Below are 25585 nucleotides of genomic sequence, written 5' to 3'. Positions count from 1 at the left end.
TAGAAGACTGTCAATCTTGCCTGCATGTCCATTTGCTTGCACGTACATACACACTGCTACCTCCTCTGAAATGTCCATCAGGTGAGGACTGAGAGATCCTCTCATGCAGTCCCGCATGGTTGATATTTATTCCCTGACTAGAGTCCATTTGTGTCTGCTTGCTAGGCCAGTAAATACTATTCACATATGGCAGTTGACCCATCCATAGGATTCACAATTTTGTTGGTTTCTGTTGTTAATCTTGCATTTTAAGTTTTATCTAAATTCTCCATTTCTTTTCTAATCCCCCCACCTTAAAGCTGATTCTGACCTATTTTTAGGAAGAAAAAAGAAATACAGCCATGCCCATTTCCTCCTTCTTGAAAACTGGAACACTCATGGGAACTATAGAACTGCCACACAGCTTTTGCAGTGGGGTCCGAAAACAGCATTTATATTTATTTTAATTGCCAAACACGAAGTGAAGTGTCTGTTAAGCAGTCATTTTTGCTTTCCGCCCCTTATACTGCCCCTGTCAGTTGAGCTGGTTCGACTGCTTTTGGGGATTTCAATTAATCAACTGTGAGTAAAACCAGGCTAAAAATTTAGCAGAAATATCCTACTTTTACTCTATTTATGTATTCACATTCAGCAGTATTGATAATGTACCTAAAAGGTATTCAGTTCTATCCATTCTTCTTCTAGAGTAAATTCCTGGGTTGTAGACAGTTTGGTAAAATATTCTTATGACTGCAAGAGCAGTAATAGAATTTATTTTCTTTTTTTTTCCCTTTGTCAAATTGTTTCCTCCCCAGCTTGTTTGTTCTGATCGTGTTTCTGGTCAAACCATAATTTATAGCAGAGTTTCACTTTACTTAGGATTCGTTTCATAAGAATTGAATACAGAATGAGTTTACATAAAATTAAATAAATTTCATCATTACATATTTCATCCATTTTTACCCCATAGACATTATTTTTATCACCAGCACTTGTATAATGAATGTGGCAATGGCAATTAAGCAATCAAATGCAAAAGGCAAAGGGCGTCTCAGCTGATCTCGTTCACTCTTTGAAGATAAATTGTACTCACGAGTCTGAATATTGGGAACTTTAATACAAAGTTTCTAGAAAGAATAAAGATGACTGTGTGTTATTTACCTATGTACCTGTTGTCCAGAGCACAGCTGTTAAAAATCACACTTTCAACAAAGCAGTCCCAACTGTAGCTTTCCAGATGGGTGCTCCCTTCTTTATTTGGGCTGGCTCAGCTCAAATATGTGACAGGCTTTATAACAAATAATACAGTCATGCTTCACAGAATTATAGCATAGGAATATTAGTATTAGTCCTTTCCCAGAAGCGGTGCTATAATTAACAATCTGTCAGCATTTCCATTACAACTGCTATTGTTGAAGGCTCTAAAAAATAATAATTGAAAATGTATTTTGCTGAAAAATGGCAGAGAAGACCTCAAGCTTTAAGCAGTTTTGGGGCAGGTTTCTTCAGGTAACAAATTTTAGGCAGTCGTTCTGTTTGTCAGTCCATCCATCTTCCTGACACTCTGCTCCTAGTAAATTCTGAATGCATTGGGCAATCTCAGCCAGATCTGACAAAAAATATCTCGGAGAACAAAGTTCTTCTAGTTCTGTGACAGTTGGCGGATGTGTAGGGGCAGAAATACAATGTAGTGCCTTCAGGGAGAGGAAGTTAACTTCTGAGCTCAGCCTGTCAGCTCACCAGTCAGCACACCTAAGTCAAAATCAGTCCCAACACATGCTACATCTTGCCAGTAATTGGGGAGTATAACAAATATTTAGGAGAAGACAGGGACGTGTGGAAGGATGTGTTTGGGTTGAATGAAAACTGGAAGTCTTGCTGGGGGTTGGACTGTGAAACCAGCACTGAGAACTGGGGTGTGTAGGTACACTAATATCTGGGAGAGATCGTTAAGAAATCAAGCTGTGATAGCCCATAGAACAAGCTATCTTTAAAGTAACACCCTTTCAATAGGATCAGACACATTTTATTTCCTAAACTCTAACTTGTGTTTCATATCTAAATCTGCTACAGCCTCTGTCGCAGTCGCTGTTTTCAGGAGGGAAGTTCTTGAGATAGTGCTGTTTGTTTAGCTGCAGAGGGCTTTTCAAAGGGGTGCCCGCATTCCTCAGATGCTGTCTTTATATCAGTCCAGGTCCTTGTTAGCTCAGAAGGAAGAGATGACCTTAAAAGCAGCTTCAGATAATCTAAGAGGCTATGGGGTTAATATCGCTAGATTACAGAATGAGTTAATGGGCTCTTTTGACTTAGACAATAAGACTGGGGTTTAAATTTCTTGCCCTTTCAGATGGCTTTCAGAAAGCGCTGAAGCCAAATCAGATAAAGTGAAGAAAAGCTGCACATTCTCAGCATTTAGCAAAAAGCTCCCTTCAAAGTATTGCATGAGTGGTATGTGAAATACCGCGTTGTGTCCCAGTTTCTACTGTCCTTGAAATGATAATGCTGCTAAGGGAGGAAGCCAAACAAGGGGGTTGATTATTCTGTTTGCTGGACGGTTTCCCCTGTATGGCTTTGTGTTTTCAGCTGGTTGCTGTGTAAAATATAACTTTATCTGCAAGTCTAGAAACAAATTCCATTTATGAGGAATTGAAAAGTTGACATTGTATTTCATACTAAAGTCTAGTTGTTAAAGCTTTTTTCATACAGCAGAATAAAAGGCTATGCTTTTGGTCTGTGTTTATAGCATGCACTTACTATATTGTTTAGATACGTAGGCAATTTGTCTTACTACATAGAGTGCTAAGACAGGGCTTGCTTATTAAAACAACTTAATCAGCAAAACAATACACTCTGGGCTGGGCTATTGTCTAACTCTGTATTTAATTGTTTTCAAGGTTTACTGGGTGTTGGTTTCCAACAGTTTGGCGATAAAGAAAAGCTAAAATCCAGTCCTTTACAACACCTTTTCGAGGTAAGTTCAGAGAAGACCATTTGGGTACTTCAGAGGATAATCCATTTAACTTCACTGTCAGTTTTGTACAGGATGGTGCCTCTGCAGGGTCATGAGGGACTTGTGCAACTCATGTTGTATTTTAATAACTTAATTGAAAGAGAGGTGCCCATGACAGCATGGACAGGTTTCATTACGCTGAAAAATACATCCCCTAAGGGAGGGAATTGAATGGGTCCTCAGGTTGCATTGGGTGCTGTTACTGCCACAGCTTGACTGGTATCAGCTGTCCTAACTCAACAGCGATGACCGCTGAGCTCAACTTTGGTGACTGCAGTGGGAATGAAGTCTGACGTCTAACGTTGTTGTGTGCTGGTTACCAAAGCTGTGTTCAGTTACACTGAAAGAAGTGGCATATGTGGTGTAAAAATGTTCTTGTTGCTCATATTTTAGAACAGTAACATTTCATTTCCATTGCTCAGTACACAATTCACTATGGTTGGGGGAAGATTATCTTCGAGGTGTTTTGTAGCTACTGTAGCTACTGTGGAGCCTTAGCATATATACAGGTAAGGAGAAGTGACCGTCACTTTTCAGAACGCTGTTCCAGCCCTGCAGATTGCTCTTTCTCTCAACTGTGTGAAAGAGCCAGGACTATTAGAAGGTGCAATTTCTGTTGGCAGGCGTTAATGAAAAGCCTTCCGACAGTAGGGAAAGCTGTTTAATTGCAGGAGGGTGCTCTCTTGGTTGCCCACCATGCCTGCCTTGGCACAGTGCAAGTGTCACAGTTTGCATTTCTATGTGTCGGGGACAAACAAACTCCCTGGACTGTCCATACAGACTGTAAAAACAATACTTGTTAAATTATGACAGAACTAATATGATTTTGGATGTTGGTTTGCTCCATCCAAATATGCATAACAACATGCAAGTTATTATTTATTTCTTCCTTTTTACCAGTTCATATGTTACTTCTTGTTTCAAACAATGCAATAGGCGAACAAACAAACAAACCAAAAAGGCTTTTGTGAATCTTTTGATACTTGTAAGTTATCTTTGGTTGACAATGTGTGCTGTACAAATGCAACGGCCACAAGGATATATGGATGTTTATGGAATGGCTGATGTCCCTGGCCTCATCCTTTAAAAGAAAAATTTCACGTGTTAATGGGGCTTTCTCGAGGTTCCTGTGTGATGCTGTCCTCCTGTTACAAAGCTGAATTACACTTTACTTTCCGAGCTGAATGTGGGAACAGTTGCTAATGCTGGTGTTCAGGCAGTACGTCAGGTTAACTCTTTCACATAAACCTGTTTACTGGCAAAGGAACAAAGTGTGGTTGAATGCTTGGGCACTGTACAACTGAATACATATTAGGCAGGTTGTTTATGTGGCAGAATAGCTTCTTCTGAGTTTGCCAGCCTCTCTGACATAGGAGTGTTTTGTTTACACGTTCCCTCACCCATGAAGTCTGCTCAAGAAAATTGATAGCTTAGTGGCATGGATGTGTTTTAGAGCCTTAGGACCGATTTCCAGAGACAGAAAGTAGTAATCAGGTTCTTGTAGTTATGCATTGACATATCTTATTTAATTTTTATTTACAATTTCAGTCCATTCTTAGGATTTAAAATTTGACTACTTGAATTTAGCATTAAAGCTTTAGAATATAATCTATTGCAGCAGCATGTAGGCCTTAGGACCTTAAAAAATTATCTTTAGATTTAGTGAACAGTGTTCAGTTGAGCTATAAGATTCTAAAGCAGTAGTTGTTTGAGACCACATTACAGTTCTCAAATATTCTCTATTTTTAACTGTTTGTTCAGCTGTATTCATGGATTGTATCAAATACAGAGGCATGTTTTAAAGGGGTGTTTTTCTGCTGTTGTATGAAACCAATCTTTCCTATAGTTAAAATGAACTTTAAAAATTTCCATGGCACAGTCTCTGTATAAATATGTGGATGAATGTACCTTTCCAAATAGCTTTACACCTCCTATTTTGGCCAAGAGTCAGATTCAAATATGTCTTTTGCATTATTTTTGCTCTACAGCATCAGAGATGGGGAAGGGGTTAGACAGAGTGTGTGAAGCCATTGTTCGTGGGAGGGGGAGCATTGTTCTTGGACAGGGTAGAATTTTTCCTCTACTTCAAGTTCCTTTTTTTTTTGTGGCAGAACTAAGCAAACATTAATCTTTGAGGCTTGTCAGCAATACTCTAAAAATCTTGGGACATGAAAGGAAGGGGAAAAGTTCAAGAGTTTTGCTGTGAAAGCTTTTTGTTATAGGCGGACCCATTCAAGCAAGGTATTCCTGGCAAACTCATCTGAACATTGCAAGAGTGAAGTTTATATTATCAAGATTGCAGTGATTTGGGGATCAAAACTCTCTTACAAAGACTTGAAAGTTAATCCACATTGAACTCTTTGGGTCTAAATACACAGTGTAACCACTGGTTAATTTAATTATTTTTACATAATACTATAACTTTTTAAAAACTTTTCAGTGAGCTTTCAAATTATTACACATGGAGAGAAGAGAATCACTGTCTGGTGAAATATTTGGCCTTTATATGCAAAGGAATTTGTTTATGAACAGGAGAGCCAATTTTGGTGTACCTTGGTAAGATTGGCTAAGATTTAGTAGTACTTCTAGCAAACTGCTAGTGCACGTGCATTTCTAGTCAGGTGTTGACATTCGTATGCTTGACTCCAGCCACAGAGAGGCAGCAAGTGTTAGTGTGGATGCAGAGTACTATAAGCATGTGGCTTTTGGATCAGAACTGGTTTTGTTATTGTTGTTGGTTTGGTTTGATTTTTTTTTTCTAATTGCCATCTAATTTCTAGGCAATGCAAAGTATCAACTTTGTGGTCCTCTGAAGAAAAGCCTCTGGTTTAAAAGTGTGTGATGGTTTCCCCTTCATGCAAATTATTTCTTCCATATTCTGCTGCTGTGGTTGTTTCAAGGTTATGAAGACACTGGTAGCAACAGCAGTCAAAAATTATGACATTAGTCTTGTTTCAAGATAAGCTAGCTGCACATTTTCCTATTGGAGTTTAGACTAGTCATTCATCCTTTAAATAGGAAATGTGTTCCTTTAACACAGCTTTAAAATCTTTGACATTAAAAATGTCACCTTTGAGTCTGTTTGTCTTGTTCTTGTAGAACTTTATTTGAGGGGAGCATTATATTTCTTCAACAATTTCAGTGCCATTATGTTTTAGGTTTATGTGCAGATTAACAAAGCAGCAGAAGATGAAAACATAAAAAAGCTGGCTGCAGATTTCTTTAGAAAACTGGAGGAACATGATGATCAGACGTTGTCACTTTGGAAACAATTTAGAGGCTTCAGCATTGAAGAATACATCCGAATTTATAAGGTACAAATAATCCATTGCTTTTTATGTGTTGCTAGTAAAATGGTCTCCTTTTATCTGTTGGTCCATCAATATAATTGACAGCACCTTTTCATCCAAGAGACTGCGACTTAAGAATAGAGGCTGAAGTAATGTTGTGGATTCATTGCCTTTCTCGTAAACTTCACACTGTCGAGGGGAAGATGTTTCTAAATATGCCAGGTTATGCTCTGTTCTGTTTGGAAAAAGCATGGTAGTTGATTTAGCATCCAAGCAGAGAGTCACTTTAGTTGCTTGCAACCTAGACACGTTTTGTTTAATGGGGTCCATCTAATTGGACTGTTGACTAATCCTCCATTCTCAGGAGCCCTAAACCCAGGAGTATGGCACTGAGCAACAATGCAAACCAGCGTTAGCCAAATATTGTTCGGATTTGCTTCACGTTTGAAGTCAGCAACAACCCACTAAATTTAAGTTTCCACGTTATAAATTTTATTGGGAGATAACTCTGTTTTCACATTTCCAGTCTGATGTGATAATGTGGAGTTGTGTATGTCACACATTAAATCGAATGAAAGAAATTATAGCAGCAGGAGATTACAATAGTAATCAGTGCATAAGTACTCTGTAGGTAGAGTTGAACTAACATACAGCCATCTGTTGTATACTGTAATCTCAAGAATGGAGCTGGTGTCCACTGTCTCATGGGAGAAGTATGCAGTATCAACCAAAAAATCAGTGCTATGAATTTGTGAAAAGGGAGTGGAAATAAACCTCCTGTCACTGAACTCAGTCTCTTGGTATTAATAGGACATAGTCTTGCTCCAGAACCACCTGAATCCATCTGAAAACTAGCTAGTGTTTCTCTTTCCTACGTTCTTGCAATAAGATTCTGGAGTGGGCGCCTGATTTTGAAGTGCTTGGTCATTTATTTTTTTTCTAACTTCCAGTTCCGAGGAGTTTGTGATTAGTTTTATGCAACTGCCCTCTGCTAGCATGATTCTTTACTTCAAACAGCACTTTTCCATCCCCCTCCTTGTGATGTATTTACAGACATGTCTTCTTTCAGCCTTGTTTTGCAAAGTTAAAAGAGAAGTGGCTTGCCCTACCCTCAATAATCCAGATAACCTCACTGTTCTTTAATTTCATCCCTGAAAGATATCACTGGATTCGTGCCTAGCACCCTAAGTTAAGTCTCCTAAGTGAGGCACAGCCTTGATAATTCTAGTGGGAACCTGACCTGTTAGGGTGAATGGAGTGTTGGGCTGAGTATGCAACTGCATCGTGATGGTTACTCATCATCCATCACATGATGGTGGATACAGCTAGATCTCGCTCTCCCAATTCCTTTTCAAACCAATAAGTATATAGAGGATGGACTGATAGCTTTTCTTGTCCTCAATTAAAAACCTTGTCCCTCGTACTATTATATCATATTTCACCCTGTTTCAGCAGTTAGTCATCCAGGTTCTCCTACGTGTACTTTCAGCCTTCCTAGCAATGGTGATTTCTGTGTGCTCAGCAAAGTTTGTGAGCAGTTTCTGCTTTTTTTTTTCCTCCTTTAAATCCTTTAAAATCGGATTGGCTTCAGGGCCAGGTAACTGTAGTCCACTGGTTTCACCTCTAGCACAGCAAGTTAATTATATACCCCAGAACTTCCATACTAATCGCTCTCTCCAGTTTACTCCTAATTTCTCTAACGTTATATCTAACATTGTATTCAGCTCAGGGAGATTAATTCTAATGCAGAAATTGATTATATCAAAATCCAAATGTATTTTCCTTTTAACAATGAAGTGACATTTCCTGGAATAAAATCCGTTTTTGCTCTCTGACCCATGGCACAGATCTGTGATCTGACTTAATTGGAAGAAATGATTGGCTGCAATCTAACAATGTTTCTCTTCTTTCATATTCTGGGATCCTTTCAGCGTCTAGGAGTCCACTTTGATGAGTATTCTGGAGAATCATTTTATCAAGAGAAATCCCAGGAAGTTCTAAGGATGTTGGAGGATAAAGGACTCCTTCAGAAAACAATGTATGACCTGGTTATTCAGTCTATTGGTGTGGTTTATTTAACATTTCAGTTAAAAGATAAGATGACCGCAGTGTGTATGTAACCTACAGGAAAGTGTTTTCTTTATATGGTTTCAACAGCTGTTCTAATAGAAAACCAACAGGGCTTGTGCAATCATAGAAAAAAAAAATGTTTGCCTTTTTTGTCACTAACACTGAAGCCTGGCCATGACAAATCAGGTGCAATGACAGCAGTCAGTTCCTGATGGCCTTTTCAGCTGTTGATTAGTTTGGTAGTTGCGTGTGTCAATTAACAAGGAGAGTCAGATGAGATCCTTGCTTCTGTGTGCTGCCTGGCTGAATGGGGAAGAAAACTATATTCACAGAATGTACCAGAATATGAGGAGGTGGTTCTCTGACATCACCAGTGGTGACGGCAAGCTTAGAGGAATGGTCTTTGACAAGACTTCTAGGAGGCAGTCGTTCAAGGAAAGATCAAGATTGTTCAGAGTGAATGGTGTCATATGACAAGAGGCCTTCTGGTTTGTTTCTGTCTTACCTGAAGTTTACCTGTATTTTGAATCTGGACTGCATTTACTTCAGCCTTTTCTCTCAACTTACAGAAAAGGGACAGGAGTTGTGGATCTTTCAGAAAAGAAAGACCTCTCGTTGTATTCCACAGTCATGCGTAGTGATGGGACATCTCTTTATATAACAAGGCAAGTGAGTTCATCTGTGTTTATTAGGTTTTATTTTGCCAGAAAACACTTATGCATGAGCACATTTATAACAGATAGTACAGATTTTGAAGCTTTTTATTTTTGCGGTGGAACATATTGACTAATGAGTAATTGTAACTGGAACTAGCAATGTAACTATGATGGGACGAAAATGACTTGGGAAAAACAACTGCTTTTAAATATTTTTCATTCCCTTAACCAGTCTGTTAGTAGATCTCCCCTTTCCATAAGTGATAATACTTTCTCCAGCTACTAGCTTTGAAAACAAAGCCAAGATCTCTTCATCTCATAAACACTTGACAAATGAATGTTTTAGAAAAAGCCTTGCTTAAAATGTTTATTTACAGTGTGATGCAGAAGAAAATGGCTTGTTCAACCGTGTCTTCATTGACTCAGTGGACCACCAGCACTGTACCATCAATTTTATCACTGTTTTTCTCCTGTCTCATCAGTAAAATTCCTCTTGGATATTTTGATAGGGAAGTCTTAAAAGCTTATTTGGGCCAGTAATGTAAATCAGATCATCAGATGTCTAGCCCTTGGGATAAACTGTACATTTTTTCAGGAGAAGAGTATTAGGGGCTGCAATCAATCCTGCACATCAGGTAGCTGCTGAATTCCAGAGCCTGACAGAGACAAGGCTGCCACAGTTCCATGCCCATGGGTCCAACCAGTAGTGAGGCTGAGCATGTGTTCCCAGTAGGCACACAAACACACACGCACACAAAAAACACATACATGGGACCAACAAACAGACCAACACAAACAAAACCACTTAGTACTCAGATGCAGACAGCACTGTTGATCTCATTTTGTGCCCTTCTCTGGGGATGAAATTCTGTCAGTGTGAAGAAATAAGCATACACATACACATATTGTACACATATATATGTATGAACATAAATGTACATATGTGGTATGTATACTATTTATGTGTATAAAATATATGTATTATATGTACAGAGTATACATGTACAATATAGATCCCTCCAGCAGCTGAGCTCAGACAGTCTGCCCATTAGCTGGCCCCTGATCCCCAGGTCTCCCCACTCACTGGCACCTGGGCACATGAGCCCCCAAGGGCCATAATACAGCTCCAGTCGCTTGTACAGACACACCCACGTTGGATTCCTCCAGTAACTGGGTTTAGATATGTGGTCCATCTGTCAGCTGGCCCTAGATCCTCACTTTCTTCTGTTGCCTCCTACACAGAGGCCGCCATATATCCAGACGGGTCTCTCAGTCAACCCCCCAGCCCCACAGTCTGGTAGTTGGCATGGACCTCTTGTTACCTCCAGTAGCCATCTCCTTTGGTACCTCAACCTAGAAGACACATACTTAACCTGGCCCTGAGGGCACTTCATCTACCTGCTGGGTAGTTCAACTTGGTATCTGCTGCCAATCACAGGTGGACATACGTGCATTTACTCCAGCCTCTTCAGTTGCTGGCACCACAGATACATGGCCCATATGACATGTAGTCCTCAATTCCATGACTGACACACAGACCTGCAAACACTTGCATATGCACAGAAGAGAGAGCCCCTCACCCAGAAAAGTTAGTAATGGAGTTTAAGGAGAAGACAGGACAGATTGTACTGACCAGGTGCAAAGCATGGCCAAGCCCAGAGACCAGACTTATTCTGTCCATAAAATAAATTCTGTTCCTCAGTAATTTTCATAGCCAGTGGTTTAAAAAAAACAATTCAAGTGCATGTTGTGAACAAAGCACAGATGTCCTCTTTTTTTGCTCCAATATGGCACTCCTCTCTCCTTCATGAGAGTAGGTAATTTTCTGAAGTGGCAAATAATGAGGCTTGTTTAGTTTGAGTGAAAGTCCAAATAGTTTCTTACTATCTCTTTCAGAGATCTTGCTGCTGCCATAGACCGAATGAACAAGCATAGCTGTGATACTATGATTTATGTGGTAAGTAATTCTAGATTCATGAACACTTTGAGCCCGACTCTCTCCAATAATCCAGGGGAATCTCTTGCTCCCAAATACAACTTAGGCACGTGGTGTTTTTGGCAGTAACATAGACTGTCCTCATTGCCCAGAAGCTATGCCTCAATCTGGCAGTATTTCTTGGTTCTGTTTCAGTTCATGACCCACAGAATGGTTGAAAAATTATTCTCTGTTTTAAAACAGCTATTCTCTGTTTTAAAAATTCATTTTAATTTGTTTTAAAGAAACCTTTATTCAATTGACATTATATTTTCTATATAAATGTTGTAATTAATATTTAAACAAGTCAGAAAAAGCTTTCAGTGTTATAAGGGGTTGTAATATTATAAATTAATGTTCTAAAATGAATCTAGATTTATTCTAAAGTCCTGATATGTTATCTGTGATGTAAATTCATACAGTTTTGAACAGTGCCTCGATTTCATTATGTTAGAAATTATACATGAAATACTGTTTAATCAATCTGAACAAAGCAGTTGTAGGCAGGGAGCCTTTTTATATTTCTGTGCTTGGTTGTTTTGCTTTTTAAAAATTCCAGCAGTATCAGTAATAAGCTGTATCTTCTCAATTATGTGGGACTTTTTTTTTTTTTGCTTCATAACCAACAAGGATGGATCATGTGATGCTTTTAAATGTTCTTTTTTTCCACATTTAGAAAAAAAAATTTTGAAAATCGTGTTCTGTTATGACCAATAAACAGTCAATTAATGACCTGTGGAAAAAAACATACACATTCTGGCATGTTCTTTGTGATGTGATAACGCCTGTGTATTTTGTCTGGTACAGTTTTTTCAAAAGCCAATATAATGTTACAAATACCATGATTTGAGGGAGAAATCAGTAAACATAAAAGTAAATACCAACGTGGTTTAAGTGCAACTTTTCATTAAGTCACATTTCTCCTTTTATTTTCAGTCTTCAGAAAATTTCTGCTAGCTTGTCATTCCAACATGTGATCGTAGAACAGGTTTTTGTTGTTGTTTTATTTTGGTTGGTTGGTTTGGTGGTAGTGTGGTTTTTTTTTGCCTCTGCTGGCTAGGACACACTAGATTCACTGGCATCAAAGAGCAGTGTGGCTGTGAAAGTGCAATTCATTAGGAGTTAAGGAAGCTTCCTGCTAGTTCATGTAGCTAGGTAATTATCTCTATTTGTACTTGTTATACCATGAGCTAGTGGGGACCAAGGGAGAAGGAACAATTAGAAAGAAAATTACTGGGTATTTTGCACAAATCAGGATGTGCGCTGAATGTTAAGCTAATGGAGTGAGCACATTAGCTCACTCCATTAGCTTAACGTGTGTGGAAACAATAGTCTCATATTAACAGGTTGCTCACAGCTGAATTGGAATAACTGAATTTTTGTTTTCATTAGGTCAACTTGTTTAAAAGAACATTAAATTGGTTTATTAGTTGTAAAGCTGTAAATCAGTGATTTATAGTAAAATAATCCTACTTATTTCATAGAAATGCAGCGATTTGAGCAAAACATTCAAAACATCAAATGCATGACACTTATTGAAAATGTGAGAAAATTTCAGCTGAATGTTGTACTCAAAACAGGAGATGAAAAACTCTTATATATGAAAAATAAAACATAATCCCCACTGTCAGACAGCAAACTTCTCCCATAAAGCTAACCACTTAGATTACATTTGGACATGTATAATTTAGGGGCATCTTTTGATTGTAAACAGAAGGCTGCAGCCCTTCAAAGAGGCTTTTAAATGCTGTGATGATGGTCCAAGTGGTAAGGGACATGCTCTTGTACACAGAAAACAAAAGTAGTTGCTGTCACAGAATGTATAATGTCTCATAAAACAGGAGAGTAGAATTGAATTCAGACCTAGTGTGGAGCAGAGGAAACAGCAAGGCAGCATTGGCCAGTACAGTTAGCTGCCCCTAATCTAAACTTCATAAAATTTATTGTGAGATCTTTTAGCAAGAGAGATCTTGCTTTGTTTCATGTACTGAGAGCTTTTCCCATACGTGAGGTGCGTAGAAAAGATCTTGGAAGGACTTGTTTGAAACCACCACTGCCCATTTATTTATTAGCCTTGCTTGTGAATCTGCAGGGAAGAGGTGATGCATAGGAGCTGAACAAGTTATGAGGAACTGTGAAAGAGGAAGCAGGTGCTTTAGGCTTCATGCAGTGGTAGAGCTGAGAAAAAAACACAGATAAGCACCTCACCCACTGCTCACTCCCTGTCTTGGAATGCCAAACAAATAAGGAAATACTGGTTATTGAATTATCTCAGCAGTCTTGTCAGTCTTGGGTTTTAGGGAGGGATAAAGAAGACTTTTAGTGGTGTAGACAAAGCAACTAGGTAGAAAAATGAACTTTGTAGCGACAGTTGTGGCTAGAATACTTGTAAAGATCCTTGCTAGACATAAAGAAACTTCATCGGAAACTGCCTTAAGTCATAGGAGAGAAGAACTGGAAGTGGAAGAGAGCACAGATGCATCATTAATATGAAAATGTTATCCTTTGTGCTTTATTTATTTTAATTATGTACGTGAAAGCTCCACAAGCCACACAGCAGACAACAGAAACTAGTGAATTCTGGAGACAGAGAGTTTTGTGTGCAGAAAGAAAGCCTTTTGGCTTTCACTAGGAGCCATGTTAGGCTATGCAGGTACATCATTGATAGTGGTATCATTATGTCGTTATATCACTGACAGACTTCAAGAAGGCTTCTCTTCCCATGTTAAAGGAACCTTGAAGTCTGGTGATGTAAAACATGGGAACATATCAAGAGCAGCAAGGCTCTGAATTGAAAATAGAGGCATTTAATCTGATGGGCAAGTAACTTAACATGAAACTAGAGAACAACAAGGTTTCATTTCAGTTCATGGCTTTGCATCCATGACCTAGGAATAATCATTTTTTAAGAGATTATTTCTTTTGTAACAATGCAAAATCGTGTTGCCACATATTTCAGCTGTTACAGTTTTCAAGTATTGTCTGTCTTTGCAGGTCTTAATTCTGTTTGTAGTGATTTATTGGCACAGCATCAATGGTGCTGTGTGTGTTAACAGCTAATTCTTATCTAACCTGAAGTGTTTTCTATTATGCACCAATTCTGTTCTTTAGACAGATAAAAGTCAAAGTACTCACTTTCAACATTTGTTCCAAATACTGAAGCTCATGGGCTACGACTGGGCTGAAAGGTACGTATTTATGAATTTTGGTTATGTACTTTTTTGGGTGGTAGAGGGGGTTAGAGTCGAAGAATGAGAATATGTACAGTGGAATTTCAGTGGGGGGCACTTTTGAATCCTGATTGTGCTCACCCACCACCATGCTGTAGCACCTCATGTATACATTTTGGATGAAACTTAAGCTATAAGATCTGCTACAGGTGAGCAACTATTGAACTGCAGAGTCCAAGCAGACTTTTGGCCTGTAGAACCCAATTAATACTAGTTCAACAAGGAGGAAAAATAAGAAAACAAACCCCCCCCGAGTTGTGTGCAATGTGGGCTCAGGTCCTCAGCACCAACCATTTCGTTCTGTAAGCCTACTCCTGCTTTCCTTGCAAGTAGAGATATCACCATGTGTTCAGGACGCAAAACCCAGTAGTCTTGTCTGCCACTCTTTGGGGTCTTTCGTAGCTGCTTGATATAAAAATGAGAGAAAGGAAAATAGTCTTTCAGAGACTTTATGGCATAGCTTCTGGGATGTTGTATGATCACTTGTTAAAGTATTGCTTCGTGAAGTATGATATTTTAGGACTGATCTGAATCCGAGTTTGAATCATGCTCCAGGCCTGAAATATCTATAGCAGGGAAACGTATCCCCACTGTTACTCATTTTGATTACCGACCTTGTTAGCAAGCTGAGCAAAGGTCAATAACGGATCTGCAGACTAAATCATATTCCTCTCTGACAGGCCGCATGTCTTTTGCAGTTAAATATAGGATTTTAGCCTTCAGGAATATTAGCCTGCCTCCTTCCACAGTCCTTAAAGTTGCACTAAAATTACCTTAGGTTATGGATCCAGGGTAATGCTTGGGATTAGTGTGAGCAGAAGCAGTGAATGTTTTATTATTAGTGATGATTAATTACACTTTTAGTTTAATGTGGCCACAATAGCATTATTATGACTCCCTCTCTAATCTTATTAACAGGTTTGTGTTGCCACAGTAATTTGATCTGTCTACATCCTGCCTCTCATCAATTTATTGCGTTGAGCCGTTTGGACTAAAGCTAGTAGCAAGAGAGGTTCCCAAGAGCACACAAATGAGCAGGTTATCATAGTTCTGCTCATAATTTTCTCATTATATAATATGTATGAAGTTTTGGTTGCTGAAATGAGAGTTACTGATAATATCACCAAGCTTCCCACATTGGAACACTATTTATTCAGCTGTTACTGCTGTTTCCTGGTCAGAACCCAGCTCTAAACAAACCCTGCAAACATTTCTGTTGATTAAAATGTAATTTTAGGTCCTGCTGCTTTTTAACACAGGTGCCAGCATGTGTCCTTTGGACTAGTTCAAGGGATGAAGACGCGGAGAGGAGAAGTTATTTTCCTGGAAGATGTTTTAGATGAAGTTCGTTCGAGGATGTTACAAAACATGGCTTCTGCAAAAAGTTAGCTATTTCAGGTCTTATTCATTTCTTTTGATGTTCCTTGTTGATCAGAAAGTGGTCGTCTTTTTCTGTCTCTTACCTTCCCCTGAATCAGACTAATCATAGCGATATGCTCTGACCTGTGTGCTTTTCCCATCCACCATAGCTCGAACAAACCAAAAAAAAAAATAAATCCTTTGTGACTCTGTGAACTTCCCTAAATTACAGATTTGCAAATCTTAACATTCAGAGAAATTATTTCATCATGCTCTTGCATTGGAGAGGATGTACTTGCCCTTGGGGGACAGCCATTGATTGCTTTTTCTGGAGGGGCAGACTAGTCAATAGTAAGAGTTGGGGCTGGAGTTCAGGGAACAATAGATTTCATCCAAAGGATTTGTAACTCTGACAGTTTTCTCTGGCACGATTGACCGTACCTTGTCTGCAGCTACTGTCTTGTCATCCTCCCAGCCTCAGGACTGTTTCTGGATTCCCCAGGAGGTCACAGGTCTGCAGCAGTCAGCTGAAGGGGACATTTGCCTGTACCTGAGGCTGTGGTGGTGTTTTCTCTGGAAGCAAATAATGATGCAAGCAGTTCTCAGGGAAATGCTGCCCCCCTCCTGTGCTTTCTAGAGTTGCGTGCTAAATTGGATCAGTGATCAACTTAGTGTGCATCCTTTCTCTGCTTCTTCAGCTTTTGTAAACCAGGTAATTTTGCTTGAAGAGCAGACAAAGAGGAGGGAGGTGGGTGGAATGACAGAAGGGTGACCAGCTATTGAATTCAGTTTTACTGCAGAGAGGAATGGATCTCAGAGCTTCAGTTTAAAGGTCAGTATTACAGCTGAGTGCAAAGCCAGCTTATTTTTATGCCGGACTGAACTGACATGGCAGAGGTACAGCACATGTTCCATTGCACAAGCAGTGAGCAGACGAACAGCCAAAGGAAGTGATGTGTTCAGATGGCACCGCAGCATTCCCCAGAGTTTATCCATTAGATCAGTTAGATCCTAAATCCTACCTGTGCTTGTGAAACTTTTTCCCCTTGTGTTTGAATTCCTGCCTTGCTTCCCCTTTCCTAAATTAGAAATCATAAATACCTTACTCATAGCAATGCCTTCAGTGTTTGAAGAGTGGATGCACAGTGGTAGATATTACACATTTGCGTGTGGTATCAAGATGCCAGGCTGTCACTGAAAGATTGCTGGGGCTGGGCATCTAACAACCAATGCTAGCTTTAAAAATCATGCCTATATGGAATTGAACCTCGTTAGTTAAATACTCTTGTATAAACTTTCTTTGCTATTAGCTTCACACAGGTCTTCCGCTACTGAAGTTTCCATTATTGGCATCCTTTTTGTTTCTACTCATCTCAGTAACCCTGCTGTCCACGAAAATCCTCTCTCTAATGCCAACTTCCGTGGCTGCACAACTCTGTCTTAGATGGCTTTGTCTGACATTTCTTTGCCCCCACACTTTTAAAATTTAGTACTTTCTAAATTTTGTAAATAACAATGATATGAGTAGTATGACCTTGTCAAAGTTCTCTCTGTTGGCTTTGCTGACCTGGCACGAAGAAATAGGAAAGCAAAAGACAGGAATCTAAGTGTATTAAAACTGCGCTGCAAAACTGATTCCACTTAAGTGGTCCTTTAATATAATATCTCAGTTCTGCATCTTCAGCTGTTAGTGGGAGATCATCTGGGACAGCAAATCATAAGCTGAACTTGGCAAATTTAATAAACCCCATATGCCACTATCAAAAATTGTACTTGTTCCTGGCTAAAGTGGAGCAGATTTGCCTTGTAAAGACTGCAAGAATCCTCCTTTCTATCCAGCAGAGACAAACTGGAAGAGGGGAGGAGGAGACTCTGATAGAGAGCATTGTGATCTGAGTTTAAAAATAGCTTTAGAAGGGTGATGTATATCAGAAGGATCCCTTTTTCACTAGGCGAGGTTGTAAGTCCAAGCACAAGTCATTGATTTCCCTGAAGATCCAGCATTTGGAGTGCTGTTATGCAGGCAAGGTCACTGTGCTTCTGATGAACAAGAGCACCAGCTTGGCCCTGTGACCTTCCCTGTGAGAGGGGAAATGAAATTGACCCTTCGGTGAATTTCTGTACACAGCAGCATACTGCTGAAGAATATTACCAAGTTGCAAAAAAGCTGGACACAGCTCTTAGGCTCTTCTAGATGAATTAGGTTTTGTAACGATAGACGTAAGTTCAGTGTATTTAATTAGAAGAGCTTTGGAGAGGCTCTTGTCATGTCTACTCAGGAAGAAGATTCCTTGTAGGAAAGTGGTTTTATTCAAAGAACTAATAACGTCCAGTGAAAGAATGTGAATTTAGATGAACTGCAATGAAAGTGTTATTCACGCACCAGTTTTAGGCTTGTAACTTAGATGTCCCACATTGCCTTCACCCATCTGAGGTACTCAGTACCTTCTTCACCCTGCTTTTTTCTGTTGAGATGTGCTTTCAGGAAACCTAAGTCCCTGAGGCCAGAGGCAAAGTCTGAAGGAAGGAATACTTGCCCTTGGAGGAGGAGGATCAGGTTAAGGAGCATTTAAACAGACTGAACTGTGCACCATAAGTGAACAGGGGCCCAATGGGCTGCACCTATGAGCACTGAGGGAGCTGGCTGATGCCAGTCTGAAGCCACTCTTGATCATCTCTGAAAGGTCTTCATGATCAGAAGAGGTTCCCAAGGACTAGAAGAAAGCAAATGTCCATCCTGTCTTCAAGAAGGAGGATCCAGTTAACTACAGGCTTGTCAGCCTTACATTAGTCCCTGGGGACAACTAATCCTGGAGTCCATTTTCAGAAGTATGAAGGAGAAAATGATTATCAGAAGCAGTCAGCACAGATTTAACAAGGGGAAATTGTGCTTACCCAACGAGGTAGCCTTCTATAATGAAGTGACTTGGAGAATGAGGGGAGAGCACTGGGTGTTGTTCACCTTAATTTTAGTTAGACTTCTGACACTGTCTCCTGTAAGATCCTCATAGACAAGCTGATGAAGTTTGGGCTGGACAAACAGACAGTGAGATGGATTGAAAGCTGGCTGAATAGCCCCACCCAGAGGGTGGTTGTTCAGCTGGAGATCCGTCGCTAGTGATGTACCCCAGGGGCCAGTACTAGAGCCAATGCTGTTTAACTTCCTCGTTAATGACCTGAATGATGGGACAGTGCACACTCAGCAAGTTTACAGATGATGCAGAACTGGAAATAGTGGCTGGCCACTCAGAGGGACATGGGCAGGCTGGAGGAAAGGGCAGAGAAGAAATTTGTGAAGTTCAGCAAAAGGAATTGTGAAGTTTGGCATCTGGGAAGGAATGACCTCAACCACCACCGCTCGCTGTAGGGTTTTTTCGGTGGTGCCCAGTGACAGAGGAGGAGCCAGTGGGCACAAACTGAAACATGGGAGGCTCCATCTGAACATCAGGAAACACCTCCCTACTGTGAGGGTGACTGGGTGCTGGAGCAGGTTGTCAAGAGGTTGTGCAGTCTGCATCTGGGAAGATGCTTGAAACCTGTCTGGGCACAGCCCTGGCAGGCTGCTCTAGCTGCCCCTGCCTGAGCAGGGGAGTTGGACTGTGGACTAGGCAGACTTTGGAGGTGCCTCCTAATCTAAGTGGTTCTGTGATTGCATGTGCAGACAGCACTGGTCTCCTGCGGCTTAAAAGTGCAATTGGAGCACCCAGCTCAGGTTCTCTGAGTATAGCCAGTTTAGATGTCTACGGGGGAAGGCATGAATACTCCACAAATGTGCATCTGAGTGCTCTATTAGTCATTGGAACAATTTGTCTTTGACTGTTTAAGCCTTCCTATCACTTGGAGTTTTTAAACAAAAGCTGAACGCCTCTGTCATTCTCTCCCTGGTTTTACAGATTGGCTGTTTGAATTACAAAGAGGAATTCAGTGTAGTCTAGACTGGTGTAATGAGCCAGCCTTAAAATCTGTATTAAACAGAGGAAGTGGGAAAAAGCATGTCTGAAACAGCTGTATCTTCAATTTGAAGAAAGATTTCTGTCTTGGATTTGCTGTATGCATCCTGACAATTTCTGTTTTGCTGTCTCACAGTTCTGAAAGATCTCATGGTTTACTGACATCTCGAAGTCTGAGCAAGTCTTTATACTGTTATGGACTTGAAATTTCTTTTTCTCTGTTCCTTTTCAGCAACCAAAGAGGTAGAAGACCCTATGGAGACAGCAGAGAAGGTTGGTCTCGCTGCACTAATAATTCAGGTGAGCCTGAGCTACTTCCAGGCATGTTTGCATCTTCAATGCAAACTTATAAATTGAGATGGAGATCCATATTTGGGTAATGTTAAGTTACTGTTCCAGGACTTCCGAGGCCTTCTGTCATCTGATTATCAGTTTAGCTGGGATCGAGCTCTTCAAAGTCGTGGAGATACAGGCGTATTCTTGCAGTACACCCATGCCAGACTCCACAGGTAAGAGGAATATTTGTATACAGAAGTACAGTTTGACGCTTACTTTAACCTTATTAACTAACCGCTTCATTAACAGTAGCGTTAAGTAGTAGTGTTAACTCCTTCCCTAAATAAGGCACATGTTCACTCTTTCAGCAGGGGTGTGAGTTTACAATAGGAATTGCCAGGACTTCCCAGAAGAGCAAGACAATTAAAATTAAATTTCCATCTCATTTCTATAGGGCTGAGCTAAACAGTCCCTGTACTTTCACAGTTCTAGCTACAGCCTTTGTCTGTGGTTGGTGTCAGTGATGAAGAATGATGGCATGAGGATTAAGGAAAGTCATGTGCAAACTGAAGTGCCAGTACTTATAAAATACACCAAGTTACAGAACTTAAACTTTTTTTTTTTTTTTGGCCAGTCCCTTTTTAAACTTGTTGGTACCAAATGTGTAGCAAATTTTACATTTTTTTTTATCTTGGATTGATTTCGTTCAGCTCGAATAAAAGATACCCTGTCCTTTCTTCTTCACAATACAAATTGTTGTTTTTCTTGTTCATCTTTGCTAACAAGGGTTTTTCATTCAGCATTTGTTTTTGATTCTTACATTTTAGTTTAGAACAGATGCATGGGAATGAGCAGCTAACTGACGTTAATGCCTCGTGCTTGCAAGAGCCAGATGCCATGTCTGTTCTTCAGCATCTTCTCAGGTTTGTCCGGTTTTCTTGGCAAATACCAGTTCCCTTAAAATAAATGTTTTGATTTGCTGCCAGCCTGTTGAGGGGACACAGATTGCACAGTCATAAGAGAAAAGTGGCTATTTTGGGCAACAGCTTGTCTGTTGGATCATAATGACTGCAACAGTAGCCTTCCAGGTAAGGCCAATGGTGTCTTACTTACCCAGTGAAATTGTATTTCACATAAAAACCATGTGTTTTTTTCTTGGTCTTTATCAGGTTTGTGCATAGCTGCCCATCTTGTGTGTGAAAACTGACAGGGTTAATATATTTCAGGGTACTTTGCAGGGACTGCTGCATCCCAGGTGTGCATCCATTTTCAAATAGAGGTTGTTGCTCCACTGCAGGGCTCTTATTTTTAGAGAGCTTCAGGTCTGCTTGTTGTAAATGCCTTTGAGTTCATCCAAGTAGCATATGGAACCTGTATGAAACATCTGGGGCCTTTACTTCCAGCAGGAAGCTATATTTAGGCTGTCCATTAGGCCAGGCAGTTGGTGGCTAACAAATTCACAGTTGAATATGTCGTGATTTCAGGAATAACAGTTATGATTGTTCTCCTTGTGAGCTGCCCAGAGTAGATTCTTCTTGAAAAGTTCCATGATAAACACGCCTGAGCTGTCAGAAGCCTGCCTCCCATGGCTCTGGTTCTGCTGTTTGAAAAACTACCAAACATTTGCCCTTAAAATGAGCTGGCCAGTTCTGAATATCATTAACTTTCCAGACCAATGAATAGTAGATTGAAGGCAGCATGTGTACCCCTGCAAGAAATTGATTTAATTAACTGGTAAAATAATCAACCAAGTTGTGATAGGCCAATACTGAAATACCAGCTTCATGGAGCAACAAGATTGCTATCAGAAGAAGGGCTCCTTATTTGATACCAACTTTGTTGTTTCAGGAAGCTTTGTGAATAGTCTTCTGGTAGTTTTTTTGAAATTAATATTAATTTCGTTATACCTTTTGTTGCTGCCTCCAAGGAGCCAGCAGCTGCTGGGACCTTAACTGTGACAACGCACAGGTTCCCCTGATTGTCTCACCTCTGTTGCAAAGGGTATAAAGACAGCAACCTTCCCTGTTTGAACTGTAGCCACCTGGGGCACGCTGGCCAAGGTGAGCCTCTGAATGCACACGAGAAGAGATGTTTGTCTAACTTCCCCACAAAGGGATGGGCAGCACTCCCTCCCTCGTGCTATTGCTCTTACACAAGCCTTTGTTACCAGAGCTCACTCCACAGTTCCCCTAAAACTGTCTGTTAAAGGAAGATCCCAGGAAGGTCAGCGTGGCCATGATGGTGGGGATGGGCTTGGAAGCTAAGCAAAGACCAGGAGGTCCACTCCCCACTTCGGAATCTGTTCGGCCTGAGAGGTCTGGGCAACTTGCTAGGTGTTGTGAAAAAGAGGCACGAGCAGACAGCAGAACCCATGAAATAAAACCATGGGTCTCCATGAATCTGCTTGTATTTTCCAGTTGAATACTGTCTTACATAAGTCTGTTTTATTCCAGGATTATGTAAACCCACTTTGTTTTTGTCTTTTCTAATGTTACAAAATTCCCTTTAGCAACTTAAATTCTAAGCTGCATTTATTAAAGGCAGCATCTAAGGGACTATTTTGTCTGCCTTGGTTATTTAATACATGTTTTTTGCTCCTAGGAACTTACAATTACTGTTGAAATGTAAAACCAGACATAATGTTCCAGGAGCAAATATAGCTTTTGTGTTCTCTTTGCTATCCTGTGCCTCTCTGAGCTCTGCAGTCTACAGTGTTTGCATGACGAGGAGCAGAAGCAATCTCTTTCCAACAAGAAGTGAACGAGGAAGAAATAATCAGTTGTGTGCTAATTACATGGCTTAGGTCTTGTTCAGAAGACTATTTCTGTCGATTCTGCAGTTGTGTTTGTTCTGATTTCAGTAAGTCTGAGCCTTGTATCTGAGGACACTTTACCACTTTTACACCAAGCGGTTGTTTTCTTTCTTCACAGGTATGATGAGGTCCTGTATAGATCTTCTCAGGATCTGCAACCCAAGCACATAGTCAGCTACCTCCTCACACTTTGGTAAGACGATTGCTGACACCGGCATCCTCCTCCAGTAGGGACAGGCAGTGCCTGTCTTCCCAAGCTGGCTTTGCAGCCCTAAATCTGCACTGCTTTGAAGAGAAAAATTGTGGGAAGATGTAAATTGGTGGGACCTCTCTGGAGCAGAAAAAATATAAAGTGGGATAGCAAATGATAGCGTAAGTAGTGGAGATGAAGGTTGGAACCAGGAAAAAAGGAGTCAGGAGCCTTCTGAGAAACTAACTGCTTTCAAGAAGAATCCTTTGACTGTAACCCAGTGCCTGAAACCAAAATCATAACAGACTAACCGCGTCTCTAAGAGGAGATTTGAGCTGATAACATGCTCTCAAATCTCAAAATTTTAGCTAGATTGTCCAAAAACCTTTTAGCCACTGATCTCAGCCTATGTGTTGAGATGGAAGAAGCATGTTATGGCACAAAGACAAACTGGGCATGCAGCCTCTGTAGGGAGGGTCCCCCTAGGGACCTGTGTCAGGACACTGAAGCTCTGGAGTAGACTTGCTGGAGGAAGCTGTACAGTCTGTGTACGGGCAAGGCTTTAACAAGTCAGAAAAAATTGTGTAAGGCTTTATGCACCTTGGCAGTGACAGGCTGCGTGGCTCTCAAAGGTCTTTCCAGATCTGCTTTGTTGGGGACTGGGGGAGAGGCTGATATTTTTACAAGCACCAAGCTGTTGATGGCATGCCCGGACAACACGCAGGCTCCAGAAAGCCATGACCTCCCTCAGCCAGGTGAGAGAGGCTGTAGAAAATAACACTGTGGCATGCTGCTGTGGTGGCTCTTCCAGTTCTGCTGCTTTCTGTAGCCTGTAGCACCGCTCTTGTAGAGCGATTTGCTCGATTTGCTCCTTCTCACCACCTTTTCCGTTTCAGCCATCTTGCAGCTGTGGCGCATAAAACCCTTCCCGTGAAAGGCAGCGCACCTGAACTTGCCCAGGTATGGCACGGCGCTGTTACGGTGCTGTTACGGGGCAGGAGCATGCGTAGGGTGTTTGGAAAGGTGACCTGTCGGGGCTTTGCCAGGATTTGCAGAACGTGCCCCCGCAGGCTAACCAGCCAGCAGGCAGGCGGTCCCGCAGGGTGACACCACGCCAGGAGGGCAGGAGCTGCTGCTCGTGGCTCTGCCTCATCTTCCTGGAACACAACACCATAAGGAAAACTGCTCCAAACAAAAACAAGCCCCCCCCTTCCCTCTCATCACCTTTCCTTCTGAACTTTTGAAGGAAATATTTAAGTCTGTAACTTGCTGGTTAGTTTCTGACAGTTTTCCTTTAGTGGTTATGTGGGAAGACAGAGAATTAGGAGATAACTGAATTTCTCTCCCCCCTCTTGCCACCTACATAGCCCAAGTTGTCTAAATTGCCATTCTGGCTAAAGCAGCAAGGCTGACAGCTGTTGATGTGCAGTTCCAAATTGACGCAAATTATTTGCTACTAATCTCCCAGGCAATGTTTGACCCTTTAACTGCTCCATAAATGCTATAATTGCACTGCCTTTATGTTCTTTCATCTATTTCAAAAGCAGGTACCCATCTGATTTCGGCAAGAAGTCATAGTTAAACGTAGAGCTGTGGTGTGTGGGGGGAGACAGTGCTGTGGACTTGATGAAGCTCCACGCTGTAGCCAAGCTTAGTTGCTGTAGGTTTTCCTGCCTTTGAGGATGGTTCCATGCATTCTTGTAGAAAACAAAGACAATTCAAGCTACAAGGAGCATTTCAGTGACTTATCCTGTAAAAAAAAAAACCTTCCTATCTTAGAGTGATAGCTTTCAAAAGCTACTTTTTTTGGAGTGAGCCTTTCCCAACCAGCCAGTCATGGAACTGACAAGAGTGAAATTTTCAGGGCAGCCTAGAGTCGAGTTCCCTGACAGCCTCCAATCCATGCCTAGTGAGAGGAGGGATTTTAGCAGCATTCTTGGCCTCTAACAGCCTGTGCTGCCACTATGGTGCACGGATGGTTTTTACTTTTCAGTAGTTGCTGGCTGTTTTGTGGGCATCCCCTCTGGTTGCTGCCATGAGGCTGTGGGTTTTCTTTTGCTGCATTTTTTTTTTAAATGTATAAATGCCACTTTTAGTCTGGGCTGGGCCCCTCTTCCCAGCTTCCCTTTGCAGACCCAAAAGTGTCCCTTTGACGCTAGAAGGGCCATCGACAGCTGGTGTGAATGCTGCCAGTTCACACCGGGGTGTTACTGAGTGTGTGTGTGTCAGAATCCCAAGGCTGCGCGTGGGGACAGAGGCTGCACACGGTGTTCTCACCTCTAACAGGCTGCTCCTCGCTGCTACAGCCTGTTCTGCAGCAGCACCGTAAGCTGACCCCTACTCTTGTTTTCCAGGCAAGGCTCTGTCTCTTTCGAGCTGCACGCTCTGTTCTAGCCAGCGGGATGAAACTTCTTGGCATTACCCCCGTAACGCGGATGTAACAGCTGTATGCGATGTCAGATCTCCTAGTAAAAAGGTATTTTTCAAGGGAATGTAAATACTCTCCTGTCAGTCATTGTTAATGCAGTCTGGAAACTCTGCTCTTGAAGGTTTTTAGTGCAGAAGAGCACGTATGGCACAGCCATGTGGGGGTGCCACGGCTGCCGTAATTACTTTCTCCCAGACAGTAGCAGTGTATTTAAGACACTAGTGTCCTTGGTAGTTCCCATAAACGGCAACTCTTCTGTATTTACCTTTGTAAACATCACACATCCTTTCGGTAGAGGGAGGGGAATTACACTGCACTGCCCTAAGCAATGAAAGTCCCTTCCTGCGTTGCCCTTGTGTG

General features: G+C 41.1%; 1 protein-coding gene across 7 annotated transcripts in view; it reads left to right on the top strand.

The window, feature by feature from the left end:
- Positions 1-25585, top strand: part of RARS2 (arginyl-tRNA synthetase 2, mitochondrial) — a 55563-nt gene that overhangs the window by 11988 nt on the left and 17990 nt on the right. For 5 of the 7 annotated variants that reach the window (XM_040553806.1, XM_040553803.1, XM_040553807.1 and 2 more), the window contains exons 8-20: positions 2874-2950; positions 6148-6303; positions 8211-8317; positions 8919-9014; positions 10902-10962; positions 14092-14168; positions 15470-15594; positions 19752-19819; positions 19919-20028; positions 20623-20718; positions 22726-22800; positions 23694-23757; positions 25152-25273. In XM_040553806.1, coding sequence (XP_040409740.1) covers positions 2874-2950; positions 6148-6303; positions 8211-8317; positions 8919-9014; positions 10902-10962; positions 14092-14168; positions 15470-15594; positions 19752-19819; positions 19919-20028; positions 20623-20718; positions 22726-22800; positions 23694-23757; positions 25152-25238 — 1199 coding nt within the window. In that variant the 3' untranslated portion in view covers positions 25239-25273. Of the gene's footprint in view, positions 1-2873; positions 2951-6147; positions 6304-8210; positions 8318-8918; positions 9015-10901; positions 10963-14091; positions 14169-15469; positions 15595-19751; positions 19820-19918; positions 20029-20622; positions 20719-22725; positions 22801-23693; positions 23758-25151; positions 25290-25585 lie in introns of those variants that run through there. The other 2 variants (XM_040553802.1, XM_040553808.1) reach the window with 1 other exon arrangement.

The sequence above is a fragment of the Cygnus olor genome, chromosome 3 (assembly GCF_009769625.2).
Source record: "Cygnus olor isolate bCygOlo1 chromosome 3, bCygOlo1.pri.v2, whole genome shotgun sequence".
Lineage (NCBI taxonomy): Eukaryota > Metazoa > Chordata > Aves > Anseriformes > Anatidae > Cygnus > Cygnus olor.
The sequence above is the reverse complement of the archived record's forward strand: the minus strand, read 5'-3'. Positions and strand labels throughout refer to the sequence as shown.